Below are 13,438 nucleotides of genomic sequence, written 5' to 3' on the forward strand. Positions count from 1 at the left end.
AATGAACGGCAATACATGTTTTTTTCAGGCATTCGTTGATGTATAACTGTCCGTCCATATTGTTGGTTATGATGAAAATCTAAGTCTTCTGGCCACAGTTTTCCTGCCAAACTTGTTCGCATAAATAAATTCATAACATCAAACTTCTGTCCCGGAAGCTGTTTGAAGTCCAATTTGTCCATAAGGATGCATCCGTTAAATTTGGTCTAACAGCTTTCGGGCCCGCGTTTTAACGCTCCGGTTCGGTTGCCTAATAGCCCAATACTTGAATAATGCGTATATTTCCAACTGTACTGCGAACTACACCGTGTTTGTTGGCCACCTCCAAGTCCGAAAGTCCTGGATTCACTTTGAAAGCCTGCATGACGTTATGACGCAGTTTCCGGACCACTGTACCGCTTCAACGCCTTGATTGCACCTTCCGGGAAACAGACAGACGTTCCTTGAAACGTTTCAGAATTGCACAGACGGTGGTTTTGGCTGTTTTCATCACCTTTGAGATCCTCGTACCTGACCATGTCGGGTTTTCATTTCTTGTGTGCAGAATTTATCAATTTAGATGGTCAAGTTTTGAACCGACCACAGCATGCTTTTGGCGCTCTATATGGACGATCAAATGTAAAATACCAACTTGGTCATCTCAGAGAGATAGCAGTAGGGTGTAAAATGCTGTGGTAGCCACAGCATAGCTATGTCTAAACCTCAGCATTTTCATTGATCTATTCAAGAAAACATAAACAGACAAAAAACAGATAACAGAGATAGACATTGTAAACCAATTTCGGAAATGAACCAGCCTACGGCTGAAAATGTCCTAAATAAAGAAAAAAAAATCTATCAAAAGATTCCAAAACCGACCACTAGGAGCGCTGTACCGGACAAAAAGAAACATGCCTAAATTGGAAGGGCTTTATAATTCTTAGCAAATTTAACGGAGAACTTCAAAGAAGTCTAATGTGAATTTCAAGATAGTTCTGAGTAAAACTCCAGGGAAATTCGGAGAACCGTTCGTAGGAATGTTTCGAACAAATTTCGTGGAGTATTTTTATGCAATTCATAACCAGGAACTTACGAACAATTTGATATTCCCGATGAAGAAAATAATAAATAAATATTGTTTGTGCTAAATCAATTGTCTGTCAAATGAGTTCAAATTCTGGGAGACTACTGTCTTACCTGACCCATAACGAATAAATCGGAACAGCGGATACATCGTTGTGAGTCTATTAACACAATTATCAGGACCCAATTTGGAACAATTTGAACACTGGGGAGCGAAAATTAAACAAGAATAGAAAAAACTAATCAACAATTTAAATCCCAATAACTTTCTCGCCAACAGAGACTGCCTCATTATAGTCATAATAGCTTTTCATGCTCAACATTGGCAGCATAACATGCGAGTGATATGTAACGAAATTATGCCACACAGCGAATCATAGCGGAGTCAATTCCCTCCAACCATCGTACAGCATTAAAATCCGATACCAACCTACATACCGGTTGAATGGATTCCAATGGATGCGAAAAACAACAAAACACATCGATGAATGAAAAACAACATTGGGTCTTAATTAATTTTCGGGGGCAAATTAGGTAATTTACACGCCACTACAAAACATTAGAGCATCATGATCGTTTGGTAAACAAATCTCGTTAATTTTGTCCTACACCTCTAGAGAAAAAAAAATGCCAAATAATTAGCGTTAAATGGCCACTGATGGTCAAGTTTATGCATAATTTTCCAGCACGGGAAAATTGCCAAAGGGTGAAGACAGCAATTGCAACGCTCAAAGCCGCATTACGTAATGATCAATTTTCCAATGGCAAATCTGCAAACGGAAAAAAACCTGCTCAACTTTCGATTTTGCTGACTTTTCTCCTTTAAAATCGCTACCTCGCACCGACCGCCATACGGTTCGGCAGGGTTTCCAATGATTGCAATTTCCCACACCTCCTCTCCGGCGGACAGTTTACCAAACCGGAAAAATGCAAATCGTTGAACTGAATCATTTGCTTTGCACAAACCCATAAATAGAAAGCGCCTCTCGTTGTCGTCGTCGTCGTCTTCGAGTAGACACGTCGTATGTCACTTTGCATGTTTTCGCCTGACTTGACTGGCATGTCAAATGATGGACACAACAAAGTTTGTTTTTTTTATCAATTGTTGCTGATGGCCGCGATGCAGCGCTGCAGCGCTGCATGGTAATAAAACGAACTCAATGGTTCAACTATTTACGTGTTGGTTATGTAAAATTGCCTTTTGCGAAAAGAAAGCCACGCGTCCGGCTTTTGGTGACACTTTCGATGTGGGGGAGGACGTGTTGAACACAAGTAACTCAAATAACTGACGCTTTAGGTCGTGAATTTTAAATCGGGTTTATTGTCCGTCAACTTGCAATAGATCAATAAATGTGTATTGATATGAGTTGAATATTAACTAATTCCGCCATCTCTTTCTACCATTTCAGATTCCCCTAGTGGGCCTCGTGTCGCTATCAACCGCCCAGTATGGTCCGGCACCACCCCGGATCAACATCCCCGGTGCCATCCCGCTGCCAGTAGTACGTGGCATACCGATCCGCGAGGAGCGAGTGCTTCCCCAGCAACCCCAGGTCCTTCGCGTGCGTCGGCCGGGTCCAGGACCAGTCCGCCCCGCGATTCCCAACTCGATCCAATACTCCACCCCCAAGTTCCTCGAGCCGGAAGCGAAACCCGTTACCGAAGACCACGAAGAACACGAACTCTCCCAACCCTTCATTCCAATTCTCCACACCTCCCCCGCCCCCCAACAGCACTCCATCCCTGATGATCATGACGAACGTGACATTCAACAGAACATCCTTTCCCGCTTCAACTCACAGGAGAACCGACCCGCCCCCATCGCACGTGCCCAGATTCCGGAGCGTTTCTTCGCCACCGACAAGGATATTTCTTCCAACGCGCAGCGTTTCGCCCTAACCTCGGAACGGCCATCAGCCCCGGTGCCAGCCCCAAAGCAGTACCGTCCAGCGCCCCAGCAGGTGATCTCTCGACCGGCCCCTGTTCGCCACCAGCAGCCACAACACTTTGAAGATGAGCAGCGACCACATACCCGCCAGCAGCAGGAAGATGAGCGCCGTCGCAAGCCTGTGGCACAGATCCTGCGCAAGTGGCGCGAAGAACACGAGGACGGTACGATCACCTGGGGCTTCGAAAATGATGATGGCTCGTTCAAGGAGGAAACCATCGGAATCGATTGCGTCACCCGGTAGGTTCATTGTTGGTACCTGTGTGTGTCATTTTAGCAGATGTCGTGTATTGACTACCAATATAAAGAGGGGAAATGACGGCTTCGTCAATTCCTTTACCCATTATCGTCAGGGGGAGTAAACGGTGTCCTTGAGCGGTCATATCTACTGATGATGCATCGGTAGGGTGAATGAAGGCTATGTGGGAATTAGTATAGGAATGTTTAGCATTTTGTTCATCTCAGCTCATCTCAGTCTTTCGCCATAACGCTTGTTGTCTGTACTTATAAAAAATTTGTCCAACTACAACTTTGCTTAGGATCACTTTTTGATTCAACGGCAAGAAAATTAGTTATTGATTGTTTTTGAGAAATTGTTTCCGTACTCCTCCGTAAACATAAAAATGTACTGTTCTGTCTGTGTTTCTCTTTAATTAGAGGAGCCGAGCGACGGCAAGTTTCTAGAATCAGCTTCTAAAAGAAGATTATAAAAGAAGCTGTTTCTAGACGCATGCCCGTCGCTCCGCTCCTCTAACTAAAAACAATATGGACAGGTCAGTAAATTTGAGCCGCTACGCTGTAATGCTTATACCATAGAGGTAACTCTAAGACTAGAAGGTCCCGAAGCAACGTCCTCAACTTTTTGGCTCAGCTCTGGTCTCTCTTCGGTCCCAAGCTAATCGATTCACCCCTCGAAACATAGGAAAATCCACTAGCCCCTCATTTTATCTGTCAAACTTTCATAACGAATCAAAACAAACATTGTGTAGTACTAGAATTTCGACTAGAATGGGGTACGTTAATCGTTTGCTTGGGACCAATAGGCTAGTCAAGTATTAATTAATTAATTATTAATATTAATTTCAAATATTTATTTCCAAGGGTGCAGAATGAGATCGCAACCAAATCAATGCCAACATGTCATTAGGGTGAAACTGCTTTTGTAAACAATGACTTCGATTTCTCGAAATCAAAAGCTTACTCCTGCTTACCATTCCAACTGGTATGTCTCCTTCATCACACCTGATGGTGTCGATACTTTACATGTGTGAGCTTTTATTCGCGAGAAATCGACGGCTAATGTAATTGTTTACAAAAGCAATTTCGCCCTTTTGAAATATTGGCACCGAAATTGAGAGAACGATTAGAACCAAATATGGAATCGATTGCGCTTTCTGGTGCAAAATAAATACTTTGAACCACCCTAATGCACCATGTTTCATGGCATCGTTTGACCAGAATTTAGCACTCAAGGACCTAACTCACCTCCCGACGATAATTGGCTAAGAAATTTACGAACAGTCATTGGAATTGCATTGAACCAAATATATTACTCAATTCTATTGTGCATGACTTGTTTTGCACATAACCTTTCAGAAGTGTTGTTTTGAACAATTAGGTAAATGATTGCATTTCTCTTTTAAACTAACTGGCATTAAGTCAAGATTGACGTATTGAGAAGATCGTGTAATGGAATCACTCAAAATAATAATTGCATTTAGACTCTCGCTCATCCATTGCACGATTATTCTCAACAGTTTGTCCGTATTTGTGCATGACCAATCAGATCCAAATGAACTTTTCCCGCTACTAATGCATGAATGAAGCTTTTATGAACATTGGATCAACATTCGCATGAACACTGGTTAATACACAACAAAAAGCCATTTTTTCGAAGAACACTAAGTCTTTAAATAGGTACATAACAAAGATTATGCCACATTTGGACCACACGAACACTCGAAACATAATTCACCCTAAATAGATTAAGGTACACTGGGGGAAGTGGGACCGGAAAACTCATAAGTTATGTTCAAAGCTCGCTACCGCAAAATTGTGTTTATTGAATGGTGATGTGATGTGATGTAATGTGATTAGAAGCCACCACCAGTGCAGGAATTGCCATACCGTACGGTTCCTCCTAATGGCAACCTATGCAACCCAGCAATCGTTACTGTTCCCTTGTGAACCTGTAAGTCGATGCACTTACACGATATCCACTGTATTGATAAAGAATTTACTTCCAACGGAACGCTCTTATTACAGGACATAGGCGGCAATACACATTAAGATTTCCGTCTGGTGGTTTGTTCGAAATAGGGTGCATCAAACTAACTGTAGACTGTCAGAAGATAACTTACACCCTCGATAAGGACGATCCAAGGATTTCCTTCGATTTTACAATAAATCTCTTTGATATGTAAGAACCTGGGACCGCGATTTTCTGCTCAGTAAGCAGGCCACTGTAACCCACGATCTTTCAAATCCGAAAACTAAAAACTACGAAAAAGTACTTAGGCCTTCATTAAGTTCCACTTTCACGCGACGTTCAATGACAGGGTCCTATCCAGGATTACATCTGAAAAATCCAAATCTGGCCAACGCCCACCTAAACCTGTTCTAATCCACCTGAAATGACTAACGAATAGAAGACTTTGACTACCCAGCCATGCAATAGTCTCATTCCGTGCCTTATGGCAACTTGATGATTCTATTGCGCTCATCTTTTGGCACCACCCAGGGGAGACTTGGTCCTGTACCCAATGCTTAACTTATCTCCATTCCACTCAGCTACTCGCAATTTCTTCTATACAAGGGCGTAGCCAGGTTTCGAGCTAGGGAGGGGCGAAAAAAAAATTACCATGGAAAATTTGGCCGAATGCCATTTCACCGAACGCCATTTCCTCGAAAGCCTTTGTGTTGCCGAGTTTAGGGGGGGGGCAGTCGCCCCCCCCCCCTGCCCCTATCTGGCTACGCCTATGCTTCTATAGTGGGCGGAATATTATTATATGAGACAATTCAATGCAGACGTCTTTCCAAATTTGGCAGATCGACAGGTAATCGGTGAGTTACCACGATAGTTGCTATTCAACAACTCGACAACGTCCCATCGTCAACGCCTGCTATGAGAATTTCCCATTGCAGACGTCAACGAAATGACGTCATCGAGCTATCGATCAACTACCCTGGTTATCGCCTGGTACCTAGGTATGCTAGGAGGCGAACCGGAAGAATCGATGAGCTACCTCTCCCCCACTGTCAACGCATCAGCTATGTTGAATAAAAACAAAACAGATGGAAGTCAGTGATGTCGGTTCTACGAAATTTTCCGTAGAATACGGATCCCTAGGAAAAATTCAAAGAAACTAAGACTTTTTTAGGGATTTGTTTTGTTTGTTTAGTGCACTTTTTCTTTTGCTGAAAACAAGTGTATAAACGAGGTTATGCATCACTTATTAGTGCCATTTCTACCACCGCTCATCACTTTAATGTGTACACAGAAAACAAATAATATGTATCAGTTAATGATATTCATGGTGAAGTATTGAACATCAATAACTGGTAAAAGTTGATAGAATATTACAGTAATCAACATGATTTGTTGTCGAATTCTGTGTAGATCGTACAACGTAAAATTAGGAACGGAATGACTAATGTGCAGCAGTTTTGATGTGGTATGTGTCTCCAGTAGGATGCCTTGACCACTTATCATTTTCAAGAGTTGACATCTACTAACTAGATGTGAAAAAGAACTGGCATCACTGAAAAGTTCGAAATGTGGGGGCTTGCTCAATGCTTCACCATGAAAAATGCAAGCACATTCCCAACTAAAACATTATTTGCGATGAATGTGATTGTAAGTGTTATGTCTGTTTGTCTGTGGTTATATGTTAATATTACAAATCACATAAAAGATTATGTTATGCACTGCATTTTTTAACATAAACCTTTGGCCAATATTTGAGTGATAGATGAATTACTCACCCCATTTCCTTTAATCCTTTGCTTAGACCGTTTTGACCGAACCGAAAATTGTGTTTATTGAATGGTACACTCAAAATAATTTTCACTTCAATGCTATGTGAAAACATACGTAGATTTTTTCCATCGTACTTTTCACATATCAACTATATGATTATCATGTAGGGGCACTCATTTCATGGCCAGCTGTTGGCTGATTTTTCTTAATTTTAACGCTTATTACAGCAAAATTCATGATACTTCTTTATTCGCCTTAGAGCGTTCAATCTATATAGGGTAAATATCGGCTTCGGCACCCATTGACTGTTTTCGGCAACCAAAATTTAAACGTTAATTTCACTATGTTTTCCCATAAACTCACGTCCCTGAATGCACCCAAACGATTCTTTAGTCTTTCAGCTTCAATCTGATTGTATTTGTACGTCTGAGCAGTCCTGTTATGCCAGATTTTTATTCAAATGAAACATACGTACTCTAAAATGAGGTTGATTTTAAGTTGCCGATAATAGAACAGCTGGTTAACACGCAGTTCTAATGGGAAGGTTGCCGAAGAAAAAGAGGCTGCCGACAATAGTCACACTCACCTGAGAAGTTTGGAGCGTTGTAAAAACGCTTTCAAACAGTTTTGAAGAATTCTGTCGATTGGAATGGATATAGAAGCAAGCAGCAGATGAATGTAAACCAACAAACACGTCATATATGTGCGTGACGCTGAGAAAATGCTAATAGAAGTGCGGACACTGCTTAGATTGACGAGAATACGTAAATTCCCCTATATAAAAATGAATTTCTGTCTGTCTGTCTGTCTGTCTGACCCTTATAGACTCGGAAACTACTGAACCGATTGGCGTGAAAATTTGTATACAGGGGTTTTTGGGGCCGTGGAAGGTTCTTATGATGGTTCGAGACCCCTCCCCCTTCTGTAAGGGGGGGCTCCCATACAAATGAAACAGAAATTTCTGCATAACTCGAGAACTAATCAAGCAAATGGAACCAAATTAGGCATGTGGGGGCGAGTGTGGGGGTATAAGGAGATAATCATAGAGGGTAGCCCCTTAGATAATAGGGGGGGGGGGGCTACGTACAATATAGCATGCTTTTTTTTAAATCGGCGCATAAACTCAAGCTAATATTGAATCCCGAGCAAGACCGGGCACACTCAGCTAGTTAATTATAAACAAAAGAAAGAAAAAAACATTGCTATAAAACCCAATCAGGCATTTTTGCTTCCGTGGCTATCGATTATCACGCTGATGGTATCTGACGAGGATCCATAGGGGACCTGGAAAGGAAGACAAAAGTCAACTACTTCTTCTGCTTGCCACCTTCAAATAAACTAATCAAAAATCGAAAATTTAAATCTCATACTTACGTTTTTACCAATCCAAAAAATACAACAGTAACAAATCTGCATCTTTACACTCCTGTTTTGAACACCCAAGTGAGTGCCCTACTTTTTTCATACGTGGAATTCACTTAAGACTTACGTGAAACGCTAGGTATGTGGAAATCACTTAATTTTCATTGGATAAATAAATGGGTGTAATTGGAATGTCTTTTAACATTCAGGTGGCATTGCGTAGATTTTACGAGAGTCACGTAAAGTAGACGTTACGTGATTTTTCACGTAGTATTAAAGTGTTTATTTTTTTTTTAGTGTATGATTAAACTCGTTTGTAAAGGTTTGTAATACAGGTATACCCTGGGGTGGGACGTGCTGTCAAATCAGCCTACTGATCATTCTTGTATGAAATTGGTTCCAAACGTAAACAAACCCTGTAGGTTTCTTATGGCTTGTTTACATTTGGAACCAGTTATGCGAGGTAGGCGACGATTGTTCGTATTTGACAGCCACCTCCCCCCCTTGGGTATACCTTGATATAACATAACTGACATTTTTTACTTCCATCGCCGATTTCTAGCAATCGATCATTAAATAAAGGAAAAGAATAACAACATCGGACAGATCAAACAATCCCCCATCTATTGTTAATAGTGATTTTATGATTGAATTGTCAATTTCGAGATATCGACAATGGAAGCCAAAAGTGACAGTTACGTTATTTCGAGGTATACCTGTAGTACGATCAGACTACAGAGTTATAACAACAATCAATACGAAACTAACGATTTTAAATTGGCTCACTACTTGACTAGCCTATTGGTCCCAAGCAAACGATTAACGTATCCCATTTTAGTCGAAATTCTAGTACTACGCAATGTTTGTTTTGATTTGCTATGAAAGTTTGACAGATAAAATGAGGGGTTATTGGTTTTTCCTATGTTTCGAGGGGTGAATCGATTAGCTTGGGACCGAAGAGAGTACCAGAGCTGAGCCAAAAAGTTGAACACGTTATTTCGAAACCTTCTAGTCTTAGAGTTACCTCTATGGTTATAACATAGAGGTAACTCTAAGACCACTGGGTCCCGAAGAAAATCATTATTATTTGTGGCTCACTCAGTACCAGAACAACGGTCCCAAGCAGTCCCAAGCTATTTCACTCACCCCTGCATGTTCTGCATGAATCCACACACCCCTGATGTTATCTGTCAAACTTTCATAGCGAATCAAAACCTGGGGGGGACGTGCTGTCAAATCAGCCTACTGATCATCTTGTATGAAACTGGTTCCAAACGTAAACAAACGCTGTAGGTTTCTTATGGCTTGTTTACGTTTGGAACCAGTTATGCGAGGTAGGCGACGATTGTTCGTATTTGACAGCCACCTCCCCCCCTTGATCAAAACAAACATAGTGTAGTAATAGAATTTCAACTAGAATAGGGTACGTTAATCGTTTGCTTGGGACCAATAGGCTAATAAAGTGGTGAGCCAATTTAAAATCGTTAGTTTCGTATTGATTGTTGGTTATAACATGTTATAGCGCTATTTTGATGGTGGTTTCTATGTTGAAATCATTTGACAACCGTTATAACATACTATAATCAATAATAAATACGAAACTAACGATTTTAAATTGGCTCACTACTTGACTAGCCTATTGGTTACAAGCAAACGATTAACGTACTCCATTCTAGTCGAAATTCTAGTACTACACAATGTTTGTTTTGATTCGCTATGAAACATAAAATGAGGAGTTATTGGTTTTTCCTATGTTTCGAGGGGTGAATCGATTAGCTTGGGACCGAAGAGAGTACCAGAGCTGAGCCAAAAAGTTGAGCACGTTATTTCGGGACCTTCTAGTCTTAGAGTTACCTCTATGCTATAACCACAAACGAAGTGACAGACGGAGCGGCTCGAAAACTTTGGTGACTACACGCTAACTCTAGAGTACCCATTAAGTGAGTATCTTGTACACATTTTTAGAACTGGTTCTAAAATGTCAAAAAATGAGTATTTTCGTAATATTGAAAAATGAGTACTTTTTCCCCTTCTTTGAAAACCTGTTCTGGAATAAAAATGACTAAAAGAGATTCATTATTGATTCAGTGCAAAAGTGACGGCATTTTGCAAGTGCAAATCAGTTATATAAAACGGGATTAGAGAGAAAATGGAAGCCCTAAAAGACCAACTGAACCCAGAAGAGTACGGAAAACTGAAAGGTAGAATATTTTTCGTTTATTTTGATTTTTCTGTAGTTCATTCAGCATTATCTTATTTTGTTTCCGGATGCACTGCGTTAGTTTCAGGTTATCTGAATCCTGTTCCATTACGGTGCTGGTGTGGCTCAATACAGCTTCTATTAAAAGCTTTGAAGGCCCACATCCTGTAGTATCACCCCCAGAAAGCTGGACAAGTTAATGACCATTTGCCGGATGTTAAGCCGATGGAAGTAAAGCAAGTGCAGGAGGAGGATAGGATGGACAAGTATCGCATAAAAAATCCCTTCTATTACCGCAGCAAACCGACAAAAGCAGACCTCAGGGAACTTGCATCGGCAGCTATCTATAATCTATAGATCAAATATTCAATTAATTTTTGCTTGATTTGTACTAATAAAAAAAGTGATTTGTTTGATTATTTTAATTTGAGCTTTGTGTGATGATTTTAAGATGAATTTTGACGTATTTATTATTGATGGTAATGAGTCCTAAAGGCTTGTTTTTTTTTTTCTAAAAACTGGGTACTTTTTCCCCATTACCGAACAACACGATGATTAAAAAATACCCATTTAATGAAGTACTCGTGAAATACTCATTAATGAGTAAAGTTGGTTTTACTAATTTCATGAGTTAAGCCACTTTTCTTTGAAATGGGTACTTTTTTACTCATTAATGGGTACTTCGGGGTTAGCGTGTAACCTGCTATTGCAATTTTTCAGTGTACCACATGGCAACACCACTACCACTGGATTGTACCACATGGCAACACTACTACCATAGAGGTAACTCTAAGACCACTGGGTCCCGAAGAAAATCATTATTATTTTTGGCTCACTCAGTACCAGAACAACGGTCCCAAGCAGTCCCAAGCTATTTCACTCACCCCTGCATGTTCTGCATGAATCCACACACCCCTGATGTTATCTGTCAAACTTTCATAGCGAATCAAAACAAACATAGTGTAGTAATAGAATTTCAACTAGAATAGGGTATGTTAATCGTTTGCTTGGGACCAATAGGCTACTAAAGTGGTGAGCCAATTTAAAATCGTTAGTTTCGTATTGATTGTTGCTACTACTGGATTGAACTAGCATTTTCACCAAATGTACTAGAATGTTTTGGTTCAATCTCTTTCACTCTACTCAAAACTGGAATGCATAAAAAAAATGACAAAATGATATACACTCTTTGCACACTGTCAAAGAATCATTGTACACAGAATCAACTTTGTGCAAAACCAAAACAAAAATACTATCCCATCTGATGGATGATGGCACAAGCTTCTAAGAAAATTCTATTACAGCGAACCACATTATTTTAATTGATTTCTTCGCCAGTAAGTCGTCTGTCACTTCGTTTGTGCTATAACTGCTCAGTCTGGACAGAACTGAGAAAATGTTAACCCCGAATTTGTGGTAAATGGGACCACATGATTTGATTGCTTGTGATTAGTTCGATTATCAATTTTATGATTCTTAAATCAAGACTTGTAACACAATAAAGAATGCGAACAAACCCTGTTTGAATCAGAGGATATGAAAATTAACCCACCTATCAGGGACAAAATCACTATACCGTTGCATTGAATTTTCACTACGAAACCACAAACGAAGTGACAGACGGAGCGGCTCGAAAACTTTGGTGACTAACCTGCTATTGCAATTTTTCAGTGTACCACATGGCAACACCACTACTACTGGATTGTACCACATGGCAACACTACTACTAGATTGAACTAGCATTTTCACCAAATGTACTAGAATGTTTTGGTTCTATCTCTTTCACTCTACTCAAAACTGAAATGCATAAAAAAAATGACAAAATGATACGCACTCTTTGCACACTGTCAAAGAATCATTGTACACAAAATCAACTTTGTTCAAATCAAAACAAAAAACTAACCCATCTGGTGGATGATGGCACAAGCTTCCAAGAAAATTCTATTACAGTGAACCACATTATTTAAATGGATTTCTTCGCCAGTTAGTCGTCTGTCACTTCGTTTGTGACGAAACCGTGAAGGTGGGTTATTTCGCGCATCTAAGGCGAGGTTATAGTATTTATCTCTATAGAAACTCTGGAAGAATAAAGTTATTTACATGCTAATATATCATTTAGTTGGTTTGTTTTCGTATTTTAATTAAACAATATAAGATTATAAAAATTCAGTATCAAAATTTCAAAATTTGCCATAAATAATGTTGTGGCGATGCCTCGGGCGATGCACACAATTCCGCATACTGATTTGAGCAATGTTTATTATTCCGCTTTTTAATGCACCTAATTCCACGCAGTTTTATTCATCTAAAATGATAACCCTATGCTGGTGTTAAATTCGCTAACAGTCTTGTAGGATACTTTTGTTCAATGTAAGGTTTTGAAAATGTAAATTATTCAATAATTTTACTAAACCAGTCAATGACAGAATGTAAACATGCAACAGCTGTTTTATATAGATGCTGCATAACTTCAGGCGTTATCTCCAAGGATAATAATCCATGATAATAGTTACGATCAAATTATTGACCTAAGCATGATTCTTGCATTTTTACTGCATTGTGTATTGAACCTAGTATTCCCAAGTAACCACCAAGCCCGCTAATAGCCCTCTAATCGCTCTTTTTGCAATATAAGGTTGTTATACACTTTGGTTCGCGTGTAAAGGGCCTTAAAACGTTTGTTTACAAATGCTTTTGTGCCGTTATCAAATGTTATGCCTGATTTGTTGATCACATTGCAAAAATTCATGTGTGGGACACATAAAAACAATCTTATCAGTGTAGGGCTTTAAAACTTTATTTCAGTCGTAAAGGGTGTGCCGTTTAAAATCCGCACACACAAAATTCATTCTCAAAATTCGAGTTTTTATCCGATTATCACCAAATT

The 13,438-nt window shown here is 39.8% G+C and overlaps 1 protein-coding gene across 2 annotated transcripts in view; it reads left to right on the forward strand.

The window, feature by feature from the left end:
• Window positions 1-13,438, forward strand: part of LOC135705199 (uncharacterized) — a 40,472-nt gene that overhangs the window by 15,655 nt on the left and 11,379 nt on the right. The window contains exons 2-3 of one of the 2 annotated variants that reach the window (XM_065226808.1): window positions 2,472-2,564; window positions 2,865-3,250. In XM_065226808.1, coding sequence (XP_065082880.1) covers window positions 2,472-2,564; window positions 2,865-3,250 — 479 coding nt within the window. Of the gene's footprint in view, window positions 1-2,471; window positions 3,251-13,438 lie in introns of both variants that reach the window. The other variant, XM_065226807.1, reaches the window with a different exon arrangement.

Source organism: Ochlerotatus camptorhynchus, unplaced genomic scaffold (genome assembly GCF_037179485.1).
Source record: "Ochlerotatus camptorhynchus isolate MF236.1 unplaced genomic scaffold, CSIRO-AGI_Acam_v1.1 ptg000261l, whole genome shotgun sequence".
NCBI classification, from domain to species: Eukaryota; Metazoa; Arthropoda; class Insecta; order Diptera; family Culicidae; genus Ochlerotatus; species Ochlerotatus camptorhynchus.